Source organism: Camelus bactrianus, chromosome 2, assembly GCF_048773025.1.
Source record: "Camelus bactrianus isolate YW-2024 breed Bactrian camel chromosome 2, ASM4877302v1, whole genome shotgun sequence".
Taxonomy (NCBI): domain Eukaryota; kingdom Metazoa; phylum Chordata; class Mammalia; order Artiodactyla; family Camelidae; genus Camelus; species Camelus bactrianus.
In genome coordinates, this window is record NC_133540.1 from 109,236,744 (window position 1) to 109,250,790 (window position 14,047).

The 14,047-nt window shown below is 39.1% G+C and overlaps 1 protein-coding gene across 3 annotated transcripts in view; it reads right to left on the reverse strand.

Moving 5' to 3' along the window:
* Nucleotides 1-14,047, reverse strand: part of PGM2 (phosphoglucomutase 2) — a 34,445-nt gene that overhangs the window by 11,269 nt on the left and 9,129 nt on the right. For 2 of the 3 annotated variants that reach the window (XR_012501276.1, XM_074349374.1), the window contains exons 3-11: nt 13,326-13,432; nt 10,186-10,270; nt 8,421-8,504; nt 8,092-8,285; nt 4,253-4,442; nt 3,306-3,403; nt 1,994-2,174; nt 1,811-1,904; nt 175-304 (exon numbers count right to left, since the gene is read on the reverse strand). Coding sequence is in view for 2 of the 3 variants with exons in the window: in XM_074349374.1 (XP_074205475.1) it covers nt 175-304; nt 1,811-1,904; nt 1,994-2,174; nt 3,306-3,403; nt 4,253-4,442; nt 8,092-8,285; nt 8,421-8,504; nt 10,186-10,270; nt 13,326-13,432 (1,163 nt within the window). In the remaining variant the exon portion in view is untranslated. The remainder of the gene's footprint in view (nt 1-174; nt 305-1,810; nt 1,905-1,993; nt 2,175-3,305; nt 3,404-4,252; nt 4,443-8,091; nt 8,286-8,420; nt 8,505-10,185; nt 10,271-13,325; nt 13,433-14,047) is intronic. The other variant, XM_074349379.1, reaches the window with a different exon arrangement.

The following is a 14,047-nucleotide window of genomic DNA, read 5'->3' on the forward strand; positions in this document are numbered from 1 at the left end:
AGTATCTCATGCACAAGGACAGAGCAAAGCATTATAAAATAGTACTATGTGTGACGATGCATGTTAACTTTACTGTGATCATTTCACAATGTAGACGTATACTGAGCCATAATGTTGTACATCTGAAATGGATAAAAAGCTTACTCCAATTAAACAGCATTAATAGAAACTTACTCTATATAAATGGCCTTTAGCTGCTGAGACAAAGACAAATTCTTGGTTGCTAGAAAGCTAGCCAACTCTGCAGTTATGACGGCAGCACTGACTCCATCTTTGTCCAGAACAAAAGGGCAGCACATGTATCCTGCAGAGACACACACAGTGAGGAGCAGGTCCCTTTACACACTACGTATGCACACGTCTACGTGCATCCTGCCTACTGCCCAAGAGGCTGCACAGTACGTAGATGCTTCTCATTCACCACCATGATATTTGAGAATCTAGCCCAGTGCCTAGTGCATAGCAGGCCTTCAAGAAGTATTTGTTGAGGTATAAACTACTATGTATAAAATAAATAAGATACAAGGATGTATTGTACAGCACAGGGAATATAGCCATTATTTTATAACTAGAAATGGAGTATAATCTATAAAAATATTGAACCACTATGTTGTACACCTGAAACTAATATAATATTGTAATTCAACTATGCTTTAATTTAAAAAAAGAAAAGAAAAAAAGAATTATTTGTTGAATAACCTGTAAGGAGTCTCCCTCCTTGTCAAATTGTGCACATTTTCCAGGTCTAGCCCAAATCGCTCCAGCTCACACAAAATTGTTTCCAATGGTTCTAGTCAATCTGTATTCTGTCTTCTCTGAATCCTCACAGTTCTTGCGAGTTTCATTATTCACCTTGACACTGAGCCCATACTCTCTTGTGTGGTTTCTAACCAGATCTATATAAATTGCTGTAGGCTAAGGTCAGTGTTCTCCATTTCTTTCAGAGTCACTGTATAAGTGATATACAGTAAATATTTGATAAACAAATGTAAGAAAATATTTGTTTTAAATAACAAAGCTACAGAAAGACCAGACTGCCAGTTTTGACAACAAAAGAGCAAAAGCTGAGCTACTGCACTTCATTCAATGAATTAGTTCAGTTGATGTGCTCATGTCTGTGCTGCAGGGAACGTTTAAACCAGCGAGATACGTGTTGTATAATGAGCATGATGCACAGTAACTTTTACTAAACAAAGAGTTAAAATTATCTCCAGCACAAACATTTGCATTTCAAGTTTCTATTGCTAGCTCTCCTTTCTGCTCATTTATAGTGATCATTCAAGACAAGTGTTTTTCCGTCATCCTGGCTGGGTCTTTCAGGTGACAATCACTCTGATCAAAGTCCCACAACCGTGCATTCTCCTTTTTTCTGGACAGATCTCTGCAGAGAATTCTCCGTGTGTGAGTGTGTGTGTGTGTGTGTGTGTGTACTATAAGTGAACTATATTCGGACTGGGTATCAACACCATAGTGAGGAATCTCACAACTCTCCAAATATGAGGCTTCCGAAGCTACTAGCCGCCATGTATAGAACATCACTGTTCTTAGTCATCCAGGGAAAGGATTCACTTCCTTACATAAATGGCTTGGTTATCTGTGAGATCTATTTTTTTTTCAGCTGAAAAAAAATCTGCAACACCAAATCTGGGGTGGGACAATTCAACACTTGCTGAGCGTCACAGAAGCAAAGCAAACTGTGTGCTCTCATTTCACTGTTAATCTTTTGAACCCAAACCCAAATCCAAATTTTTGCCCGTTTATTTGCATTCTGTAAATTAGCTGATTCCATGATCATGATGTCAACTCTTACCAATAGCTTCTTCAAATGCAAATAAGACATTTTTCCCCTGGTCTATTAGTTGTTTGGCTCGGTTTCCCATCCACTTAAAGCCAGTTAATGTTTCCTAAAAGGATAATCCAAAAGAGAAAGAAATGCCTTACACCTTTTACAGAGCAAAAAAAGGGAAGAGAGCAAGTCTCACAAAGACCTTACCTCGAAGTGAAAACCCTCCTTTAAGGCAATGGCCCGCAGGATTTTTGAGGAGACGGTGCTGGACAACATGTACGTGTCTTTGAGGGCACTGTGATCTTGGTTCTTCTCTTTCCAAGAAGTAAAGAGCCACCAGCCCAAGAGGGCCCCCAACTCATTGCCTGAAAACACTCTCCATTCACCACTGAAAGAAAAAACAACCTCTGCATGGCAGTGATCTTTTAAGAGAGACGCTGGAAGTTACCAGGACAGAACAGTTAAGCCAAACAAGGCTCAAAGCAGCCCCTGTGAAGCTGTTCTTGTTATTCTTGTTTAAACATCTGGCCAGAAGTGTGACTGCCACTCCACAAACATTTGAACAACTACTGTGTCTCAGCCAGTTTGTCTAGACAAACAGCCTATCTCTGAAGGGCAGTGATGACACAGAAACACTTTTATCTTACTCATTGGCAAAGGTGTTGGTTTTAAACATAACTGAAGTATGCTGGCAAGATGCACCCAAGTGTAATAGTTTGCGTAGCTCAGCTTTCTGCTGATTCTCAGTGACTGCGCGGCAGTCCTTACAGTCAAGTGCGGTGTGAAAACAGTCAGGACCCGGAGCCCAGGCCTGGGGTTTGCTCCTGTCTGCAGTCCAGGCAGCTACAAGTGCATCTCACTTCAGCATGTATCACTTTAGCTTAAATTTCTAAAAACCAATATAGAATTGAATCTGTTTTGTCATAATCTAAAATCCTAGCCCTTTGAGGGTATCCCACTGCCTCCTAAAATCACACAGGCTGTTTGACACCCAAAACTGCTTGGACGCTGCTTACCGTTCAACGTTCCCCCTTACTTATCACTGCTCTGTACAAACTCCAGTCACTCTCATCCTGAACTGTCAGCAACCCCAGGATACATCTCTGGTCTCAACCCAAATTCAACATGGCTTTGAAGGGCCCACTCCTTAACCAAACCCTTCAGCAAATACTGAACTGTAAAGTCAGCACCAAACAAAGTACTCGGCCCTCATTAAGCACTGAGTCATTAATTATAATAAAAACAATGATAAAATGGGGAGATAACAAATGATCATTTCAATTCCAAACACATACTGGGCTGCTTTACTCTGTATTGTGCTTGCTGATTGTGTGGGCCCCGGATCAGGACTCGCTCTATGTCAGAGGACCTGACAGATGTTCAGTGAGATGATCGCTTGCAAAATAAACGCAAACCATTTCCAAATAGGTCTGGTCTCTCCAGAAACATTTTACTGCCGAAGATGGAAGATGTCACCTTTCATATTTTCCATTATCTAGGTAATCACAATTAATCGTACCTGTCTTGCTTTTCAGCCACAGCAAGTCTATCAGCATCTGGGTCGTTTGCTAAAACGATTTTGGCCTTGGTTTTGTCAGCCAAAGCAAAAGATAAAGTCTGAAACAGAGTAAGGAGAGGAAAGATCACTCCAATTGAGAATAGAGGACACTGCAGTCTTTAAAAACTCAGTTCAGTTCGTTAAGCACTAGAAGAAGACTTTCCCCAAACCAAGGCTGCATTTTTTTTTTTTTTCTGGAGCTGGTCTTGGCTGGTCACATATTACTTCCTAAGTCAGAGGTCAGATGAAGGGCGCATCAACACATGACCCACACATGCCCGTGGGATCCGCCCCACATCTGAGAGCGCGGGTGTGGCTGGACTGGTATTTCCAGGCCTGGCTGTGTGATCAACCTCACAGACAAACCAAAATAAACCGACTCTCTGAATATCATTGTAACCCTAACCTTTAAAAAGGTTAAAAGAACCATAATTTAAACAGTACTTCTTCATACCAGAAAAATATCAATTAAGGAGTAAAAATCATGTGACGAACCTTCATTCTTTTTTTTTTTTTTAAATGGAGGAACTGGGGATTGAACCAAGTTCCTTGTGTACGCTCAGCATGCACTCTACCACTGAGCTATACACTACCCGAATCTCCATTCTATTAGTGCTCCTTTTTGGCATTAAGAAGTACAGTAAATTAAATAAAAATTAAATTAATTAAACTGAATGTAAAGCATCATTTTAAATTTGCAAGCAATTTCAGCTCTCACATCCTGATGCCAAGGCATCTGATTTGAAAGTTCCTCTAAGAAACAGATGACTAATAACTATAAATATTTCCAATGATGAAATTACTTTTTTGTTCAGCACAATGGTAACGCATAAAAACTCATTTTACTTGATAGTAATAGTTTTGAATATAAAAGGTAAATTTGATAATTGAAAAAAAAAATCAGTTACCAAGACACCTTTACCCTCTTCGGGATTCGGGTATTTCACTGTCGGGAACTCAGGATCAGGATCCTTCTGTTCGGGAACGGCCTCAGGAGGAGCAAAGTCAAAAGCTTTAAAAGCCGACTGCACGAAATCATGCCCCACGCCATGGACGGAGGTGTGCACAAACTTCACCTTGGTCTCCCTGTTCACACTCCTAGAACCAGACACATCGCAGAGAATGATAAGATATGCAAATACGGCTCACAAAACTGGAAGGGTTGCAAAATATCAAGGAGCCAGATTCCTAAGAACGTAAGATATCAAAGGAATACGAAAGTATAAGACAGCGGAGTATCTTTCTAATTCCATTAAAAAAAAAAAAAAGAAACAACACTTCTTACTCTCTTTCAAACATCCACCCTCCCCCAAAACATTCAAATTTTACATTTTACTCTGTAGTTATCTTCAGCCAATCTGATTACTTTCAGATTGTGTTTTACACTACAGCTTTCGCACCTAGGGTGGGTTTCAGGAGAGACTCAGCTGGCCCAGTGGCAGTACCAGCCCTGGGGCTCCAAATACTCTTTACGAGCTCCAAATATGATTTTCAAAATGTCCCTTTTACCAAAACGTGGTGGAGCATCTCATACACAGATGCATAAAAAATAAAACTTTTCTTTGTCCAGTAACAATCCTGTTTGGCAAAGTGTCCTGATATAGGGACTTAATATAGAATAACAATAAATATCAAAATTAACAGAAGTTATAAAAAGGTAAATATAAAGTGTTAAAAAATTCCAATGATCTACTTCCTAGGTTCTTAGGTTATTGTCCATTTCTTTCAGTGATGAATAAATGAACAAGGTCTTCTCTAAGACCTTTTAAACAGTAGTTTAAAACAAACATACCCTTGAAAATAAAATGCATCTAGAAAAATAAGTATACAAGATTAGTGAGAACAAATCTGGAAAAAAATCTCTTAGATATTAAAGTGAATTAAGCCATCACAATTAGAACAGTTTAGTCCTAGATATATAAAGGCAGATTAAAAAGAACAGAATAGAGTCCAGAAGTTGATCCAATTTAAAATGGGAAATAGACATGAGAAGTAGTAAGGCTTAGTGGTTAACATGATTTGGAGACAGACTCTAAATTTAAATCCTAGAGCTCTGCCACTTAAAGCTGTGTGACTATTGGTTATTTACTTAACCTCTCTGTGTCATAGTTTTCTCATCGATAAAATGGCCACACACTAGAATCTACCTATCAGCATTACTGTGATGATTAAAATGAGATTAAATTAATTAGTACAAGTGAAGGGCCTACTGCAGTTATCAGATATATAATAAGCACTCAAATCATATTAGAAATTGTTTAATAAAGGTGGTATTTCCAATTGGTCAAAAAAAAAAAAAAAGACTCCTCAATTTAATAAGTTGGTACAATTACAAACTTTTTAGAAAGAATCTAATCTGCTTTCCTACTTTATGCCACATATAAAATTAAAAATATAAACACGAAAGTCTTAGAGCAAAACAAAAGTCGTGGCTTTTTTTTCACAGAACTAGAAAAAATCATAATAAAATTCATATGGAACCATCAAAGACCTAGAATTGCCAAAGCATTACTGAAGAGAAAGAAAGAGGCTGGAGGAATAACTCTCCCAGACTTCAGACAATACTATAGAGCTACAGTCATCAAGACAGCATGGTATTGGTACCAAAACAGACATATAGACCAATGGAACAGAATAGAGAGCCCAGAAATGAACCCACAAACTTTTGGTCAACTCATCTTTGACAAAGGAGGCAAGAATAGACATTGGAATAAAGACAGTCTCTTCAGCAAATGGTGTTGGGAAAACTGGACAGCAGAATGTAAAACAATGAAGCTAGAACACTCCCTTACACCATATACAAAAATCAACTCAAAATGGATTAAAGACTTAAACATAAGACAAGATACAATAAACCTCCTAGAGGAAAACATAGGCAAAACATTATCTGACATACATTTCAAAAATTTTCTCCTAGAAGAAATAAAAGCAAGAATAAACAAATGGGACCTAATGAAACTTACAAGCTTCTGCACAGCAAAGGAAACCAGAAATAAAATAAGAAGAAAACCTACGGAATGGGAGAAAATTTTTGCAAGTGAAACCGACAAAGGCTTGATCTCCAGAATATATAAGCAGCTCATACAACTCAATAAGAAAAAAATAAACAACCCAATCCAAAAATGGGCAGAAGACCTAAACAAGCAATTCTCCAAGGAAGACATACAAATGATCAAAAAGCACATGAAAAAATGCTCAATATCACTAATTATCAGAGAAATGCAAATCAAAACTACAATGAGGTATCACCTCACACCAGTCAGAATGGCCGTCATTCAAAAATCCACAAATGACAAATGCTGGAGAGGCTGTGGAGAAAGGGGAACCCTTCTACACTGCTGGTGGGAATGCAGTTTGGTGCAGCCACTATGGAAAACAGTGTGGAGATTCCTCAAAAGACTAGGAATAGACTTACCATATGACCCAGGAATCCCACTCCTGGGCTTGTATCCAGAAGGAAATCTACTTCAGGATGACACCTGCACCCCAATGTTCATAGCAGCACTATTTACAATAGCCAAAACATGGAAACAGCCTAAATGTCCATCAACAGGTGACTGGATAAAGAAGATGTGGTATATTTATACAATGGAATACTACTCAGCCATAAAAACCGACAACATAATGCCATTTGCAGCAATATGGATGCTCCTGCAGAATGTCATTCTAAGTGAAGTAAGCCAGAAAGAGAAAGAAAAATACCATATGAGATCGCTCATATGTGGAATCTAAAAAACAAAAACAAAAACAAACAAACAAACAAAAACAAAGCGTAAATAAAGGACAGAAATAGACTCACAGACAGAGAATACAGACTTGTGGTTACCAGGGGGGTGGAGGGTGGGAAGGGATAGACTGGGATTTCAAAATTGTAGAATAGACTACACTGCATGGCACAGGGAAATATACACAAAATGTTATGATAACTCACAGAGAAAAAAATGTGACAATGAGTATGTATATGTCCATGAATAACTGAAAAATTGTGCTGAACACTGGAATTTGACACAACATTGTAAAATGATTATAAATCAATAAAAAATGTTAAAAAAAAGAAAAAAAATCATTTCTAAAAAAAAAAAAATAATAATCTTAGTATAGTGAAATCTGAAGTATGGCACAAAACCCAGAAGTCAGAAATTAAAAGTTTCAATGAAAAAAGTCCAAAAGTAACAACAGAAGGGAAAACCATATTTGAAATAAAGACTAGTTTTCTGTATAAGCAAAGAGGTTTTACAAATGCAAAAGATGAAGAGATACATAGAAAAATCTAGGTGAAAGAAAAAATATTAATAACTAATGCAAATAAAGTTAGCTATTACTTTCATGTAGCAAACTGGGTAAGAGGAAAAATTTGATAATACTCAATGTCAGCAAGAATGTATTCATCACATACTATTATCATATACTGTTGGTGAAAATCTCAACTAGTGAAACATTTCTGCAGAGCAATTTGTTAACCATTATCAACTTTGTAAATGCATATGTAATTCTGATGCCTGAAATGTATCTTATGAATACACTTGCACACAAACACACAAATACTCAAGGAACTGTGCTCAAAGCTGCTGACTCTAGTGCTCCCTGGAGTAGCAGAAAACTGGAAACCCTTAGTCTCTGAAAGTTCAATTAGAGGGACAGAGGGAAGGCTGACAGGTGTGTTTTGTTTGGATTATAGATTTTAAAATGGTCCCCAACATTTAAAAATTAGAAGATCTCACTTGAGGTGAGTTTCCAATCCATTTACCTGTGAAAACAGTATTTTTTAAGGTCTTCAAAGTAGTCCTTACTGATGGAAGCTTTTGGGTCATGGAGAAGCGGACTGCTGTTGATTATAGAATCGTCCCAAGCTTGAGGCCATGGCTCCAGATTCTCCTCAATCGCTTCGGAGATCCCTTTATCATGAGGAGAAATGATCTGAGCTCCGTTATCCCAATAAACCTAGAGAAGGCGGGAAGGTGTCCAGACGGTTGAGCGTTAGTTAATGGAAATAAAAGCATCCATTCCCTGTGCTCCCAAACCGGAAAGGCACGGGATTCATATTGAAGGATGTAAGTGTGGATAGAAAAATAATACCTTATAACCATTATCCTGCTTTGGATTGTGAGAGGCGGTTATCATGATTCCAGCGCAAAGTTTCAGATGTGACACTGTGTAGGGCTGTAATACAGTAGGCAACCAGAACAGTGTCAAACAAAAAAATCAGATCTGCTTAAAAGATCTATTACACATTGTTTGCACCATGTTCCCTTTTAACATGCATAATATATAAATATCATAATGTGTCATACAATATTTTTGTGCCACATCCATGCAATAGACTCTGATTCTCCTTAGAACTAACCCATTGCTCAAAATTCCAGGGTGTGTACCCCAAATGAGAAGTGCAAGTATTTTCCTAGGTGTCTTCTCATTCTGTCTTCTACTTGGTAGGGCCAGAAAACTCTCCCAACAGTATGATGGGCTAATTCTCTACTGCACATTCTCTGAAGCCTTCTGCTTCGACCAGAAGTCTATGGATTCAGTTCATTCCCTCCAACTGCTACCTTCTCCCTTCTTTCCCCAATTTACTTCGAAGGAAAAGGCTGAGCAACTTGCTGAAGAAATGGAGAGAGCTGTCACAGCTTGTCACTTACCTCCCCCTTCAGGGCTGGTTATCCCTCCCCTGTATGTCTGCTTAGCTCCCATCTTTAGAAGACTACTTTCCAAAATGGGGAGAGGTGGGCTTCTGCCCACTACAGCTGTACATGAGATCGACTTTACCCAAGCATCCTGAGAGTCTACCCATCTGTCCCCCTCCATCTTCCCACCAACAATCACTGTGGTCACTTGTCCCCCTAGGAGTTAGCTCAAGCACCCCCCCCCAAGGTGTCCTGGAGCCAAGAAAAAAGGAGAATCACCCCATAGCATGGGCAAATGATCATGAGACACATGTAACTCATGTCTGATATAAAAATAATAGCTGTCAACACTTATATAATAGAGAAGACCATGGATGCTTGAACATATCGCAGTTTTTCCATCAAACAATAAAACCTGAACCACACGTGGAGGTAACACTGAGTGTCTACTGGGATATTCACAATCTAGGAGGTGCTGCAGGTCCCTGTCAGTGCATTAGAGACAATAAGCACAACCAGTGGAGCTTATGTCTCCTGTGCTTATACACTCTTATTTCTACTTGACGGAAGTAACTGTATTCAAATTCTGTTTTTGGCTTAATTTCTAAAAACATATTCTTAGCATTTGGCCCTGCTCTTAAAAGTTCTACCTACTTAAAAGCAACAGCTGTCACAATCCCTATTGTCCTTTTCTTTAGATTTTTCTATGTAAGAATTTGATAAAAATCTTACTAAAATATGCCAAGGATGCTTCTTGTACTGTGGCCATGCATAGGATTTAGAATGAACCATTTATATAAAAAGCTACTGCATCAACTTGTCAGAAACATTCATGATAAGACATGGTTTCGGGTGAATTCATATTTAGACCCAAGAAGTTTCCTAACTGTGATAGCTGGTAAAAAGAATACACAACATATTAAAAAGCAAATGAACAAACAGACAAACATAGACATTTTGCTAACTAGCTAAAATATCCTTGAATAAGAAAAACTACATTAAAAACATTAATTCTGATGAATCAAAAGCTGAATACCAGAGAAATATAAGTAGGATGTGGGAGGAACATTTCTGGAGAGGAGAGAGAACTCCTGATAAAAAGCAGGCAGCTCTTCTGCCCTTTAAATCCCAGAATCCCAAGAGCACGAAGACTGTAAGACTCAGCCACGTCCCACCCCCAATTCCGTGACAGGAAATTATAAAAGGAAATGATGACTCACCACGAAGGGGGTTGGGGTTATATCAGAAAAGAGGTACACAGGAATCCCCTGGCTGATAAATGTGGTTGCAGCAAGTCGGGCAAACCTGGAAATGCAGAGAGTCGGGGGAGAAAGGAGGGCAGAGTGGTCAGGACTGTGGGCGACAATAAAGATGGACATGAATGTCTTCAGGCTGGTACAGCAGCCAGATCAAGAAAGATGCCCGTTATCCTCCTGCTGGCAGGGAGCATTCAAGCTGGAGGAACCTCAGGAGTCATTTCACTCCACCCCTTGGTTTTACAGAGATGGGACTAGACCCAAGAAAGGCCAGGCGATTTATCCCACGTCCACCAGCCACCCAGCAGCTGAGCCAGGCCTGCAGCCAAGTCTCTCAACTCTCTGTCCATCTCAGCGGGTCTCAGTTGAGGGAGATGCTGCCTCACCCCGGACAATGGTCTGGAGACATTTTTGGTTGTCACCAGGGTAGGGTGCAAGCGGCAGCTGGTGGGTGGAGGCCAAGGATGGTGCTCAGCATCCCACAATGCACAGGGCAGTGCCCACAACCAAGAATTATCTGGCCCAGGACCAAGTCACATCTCGACAGTGCAGAGACACAGAAACTCCAGTTTAAAGCTCTCACAATCCAGAAGATGCCATGAAGACTAGCATTTGATTTGATGCTGCCTTCTATGAAACACAAGACTCATCGGTGTGTGGGTGTGTGTGATATATGTGTGACATACACACATATACGACTATGTATGTGGCATGAATATAACTTGAATCCACTCAGCCCGTAAAAGACTTAAATCTGTGACACTTTGACACATTCCTCAATTTCCACGGCACCTGGCTTAGCACAGGACACAGAACATGGCAAAGTCTTACTCCACGCCTGGAGTTAAATACTTGACCACGGTAAATGAGCAATTTACTTCCAGTGAACAATATTATACCATTACAGGATTAAACTCTCCTCAAACATTTTTTGAGCACTAACTTCACTGAACTATTCCAGGAGCTGGTTGGGGCAAAAAGAGATCTTTAACAGCTCAAGCATTAAAAGTTCTATGATCAACAGTCATACAAAAATGATTTTGACAGCTCAAAAAAGTAAAAATGCTTCTACACAGGGGAAAGTCATAAAAATAACAAAATTGAGCAAAAAACAATTTAAATAAAAATCCTAATTAAATCCAAAGTGCACTCACTAGGAGGTACGGAAGTCACTTTTATCCTCATGAAATGTTTATCATGTGTTCAGGCTGACTTTAAAGGCACTTTCTTAAAGTTGGCAAAGGAGACACTCAACATATATATGATATATACACGATATACATGAACTAAGCTACAAACATGCACAAAAGAGAGTCAATGTGTTCTCTGCGTATGCTTAACAGTTATTGCTTATAGTCCCTACCAGGTATTTAAAATTGGAAGATTAAAGAACTAATCAACATTTCCTTAGGCAAAATTCTGAGACTGCAATAGTTTCTGACTCTTTAAGAAAACTCCATTTACTCATCATGAATATTTTACCATGTATTTACTGGCTTAATATTTGTTACAATCTCTACATATCTTGCTTGTTGTAAATGACAGCAGCGCCCCAGAGCTCCACTCCTTCCTATCCCATCAAACTCTGGGACTTGAACCATAAACAAATACAATCAGTTACATTAGTCACTTTAAGGAAATGACATGGCCCCAAGGCCAGAGCAAGATGTATCTTCACCTTAATTGACAATGTTAGAATATATGAAAGACTCATCAACCTGAAGCAGGTTAGTCAGCCTAAAAAAAAGAAATCTGGAAAGCTAAACAGGCAGTTAGCCACTTGTACGCACTGTGCGTGCTTTGGCCGGAGGCTCTGATCTGCTCATGGGGCCAGTAAAGCATACTTAAGATGTAATTCTAACTGTAAATTCACTAACAGAAAATTGACAAACTGATATTCTTGTTTATACTACATCACTCTCTTATGAATGTGGTTCCTATGCATCAATCCCTGAGAGATATAGCTCTTCTCTTGCTTTATTGACAAAAATCACATTTTTGAGCCTGCAAGCTGAAGACTCAATATTTTATATCACCCTGAGTTCAGCCTAAGAGCTGATGTCATCTGGTCTTTTGCCTTGGCCTTGCTTCCTTCCTCACCTCAACACTTCTCTCTTAGATCAAAAGTTGCTGATGGGCAAAGATCAAGACTCTATGAACGTATCTTGTACTGTAAAGTTACAGACTTTTCATTAATATTAAATATATGCACGTTCTTCCAATCTCTGAAACCACTAGTATTTTTACTCTGGAATGATTAAAAAAAAATCATCATAATAGAGAAAGCATTCAAGTAAAAAAGAGGGTCATATAACACAATTAAAAGCCTTGGTTGGCAAACTCCAGCCCATTTTGTAAATAAAGTTTTATTCTAACACTGCCCATTCAGTCATGAATTGTCCATGGCGGTTTCTTTGCTACATGGCAGAGTTGAGTGGTTATGATAGAGACTGTGCAGTCCACAGTGTGTAAGGTATTTACTATTTGCCCTTTAAGAGAAAAAGTTTGCTGACCCGTGGTTTGAGCCTCTCTATGTTTAAAATTGTGGTTCCAGTCAAATGATCCTATCACCACTGCGGCCACCACCACCACTGCCGCCATCATCACTACCACCACCCTCACCACCACCATCACCACCATCACCAACATCACTACTGCCACCATCATCACCACCACCACCATCACCACCACCACCACCACCAACTGACAGCTACATACAGCAGAGCCCTATTGGTCTGAGAATGTTACAAAAACTCAGTTTTCAATGGGCATTTAAGAATGGGAAGGAGCTCATGAGGCTTATAATTGGTGGAAAAAGAAAATTATGTGAAAGGAAAAGTGAGAGAAATAAATTTGCAACTATAAAAAATTGCTTTCATTTAGATAGGTATTAAGTTCTAAACTGTTGAAATAATTTCCTTTCCTTAACCCAAATGTAAACCAGAATTCTTAAAAGTTGCAAAGGAAATTTACCCATCATTTTTATAGTTAAGCTATCTATGTAGCTGACAAATGTATTTAACGTCAAGCTATGGAAATGGTGATTACAAATAAAACTACAAACTACGCTACAAAAAAACAGCTTCCTAAATATCTTTACATACCTTTTGCTGCTGCCTCCACTGGCTGGATGGGCTCGAGCGTCAAAGCTGATCACGACACCTCTTTGCTTGAGGTCACTGAATTGTTTTTCCAGGTATCTGCAAAATCCCTAAAAAATACCCCAGGAATTAAAAGAGTATGTATGTTTTAACACATCATATGTATGTGTATATATATATATATATATATACACACCAAAAATTGGTCAAGTTTTCTCTGCTTCCACAAGAGAACACTATAGTAGAGAGGGGAGAAATCCCTCAGTAACTTAGCAAACTGAACAACAGAAAAATAACAGCTTTACTTGTTGTCTATCTATATGTATCAGGTACTGTGCTGGAGACCTAACATTTATTATTACTAACCTCAGATCAACTTGGCCAAGAAATCCCATTTTGCAGATGGGAAAGCCAGGCCCAGAGAGGCTCAGAGACGTGCCCAGTTTCAGATACAGGAGTAGCAAAACCTAGATTTGTGCCTGGGTCTGGTTAGAGGTGGTTCAGTGCTGGGTTAAAAGCACACAGAATCTGTGGGTTTGTACTCCACCACCACCTGTGAACAAATGACAAGTTCTTTAATCTCTCAGAGCCTCAGTTTTCCATTCTGTAAAGTGGGAATAACAACAGTACCCCCTCAAAGGGCTGCATGAGAGTTACATGAGTAAAACATGCCAAGTGCTGAGAATCCATTACCAAGGAAGCACTATGTGTTTGATGTTATAAGC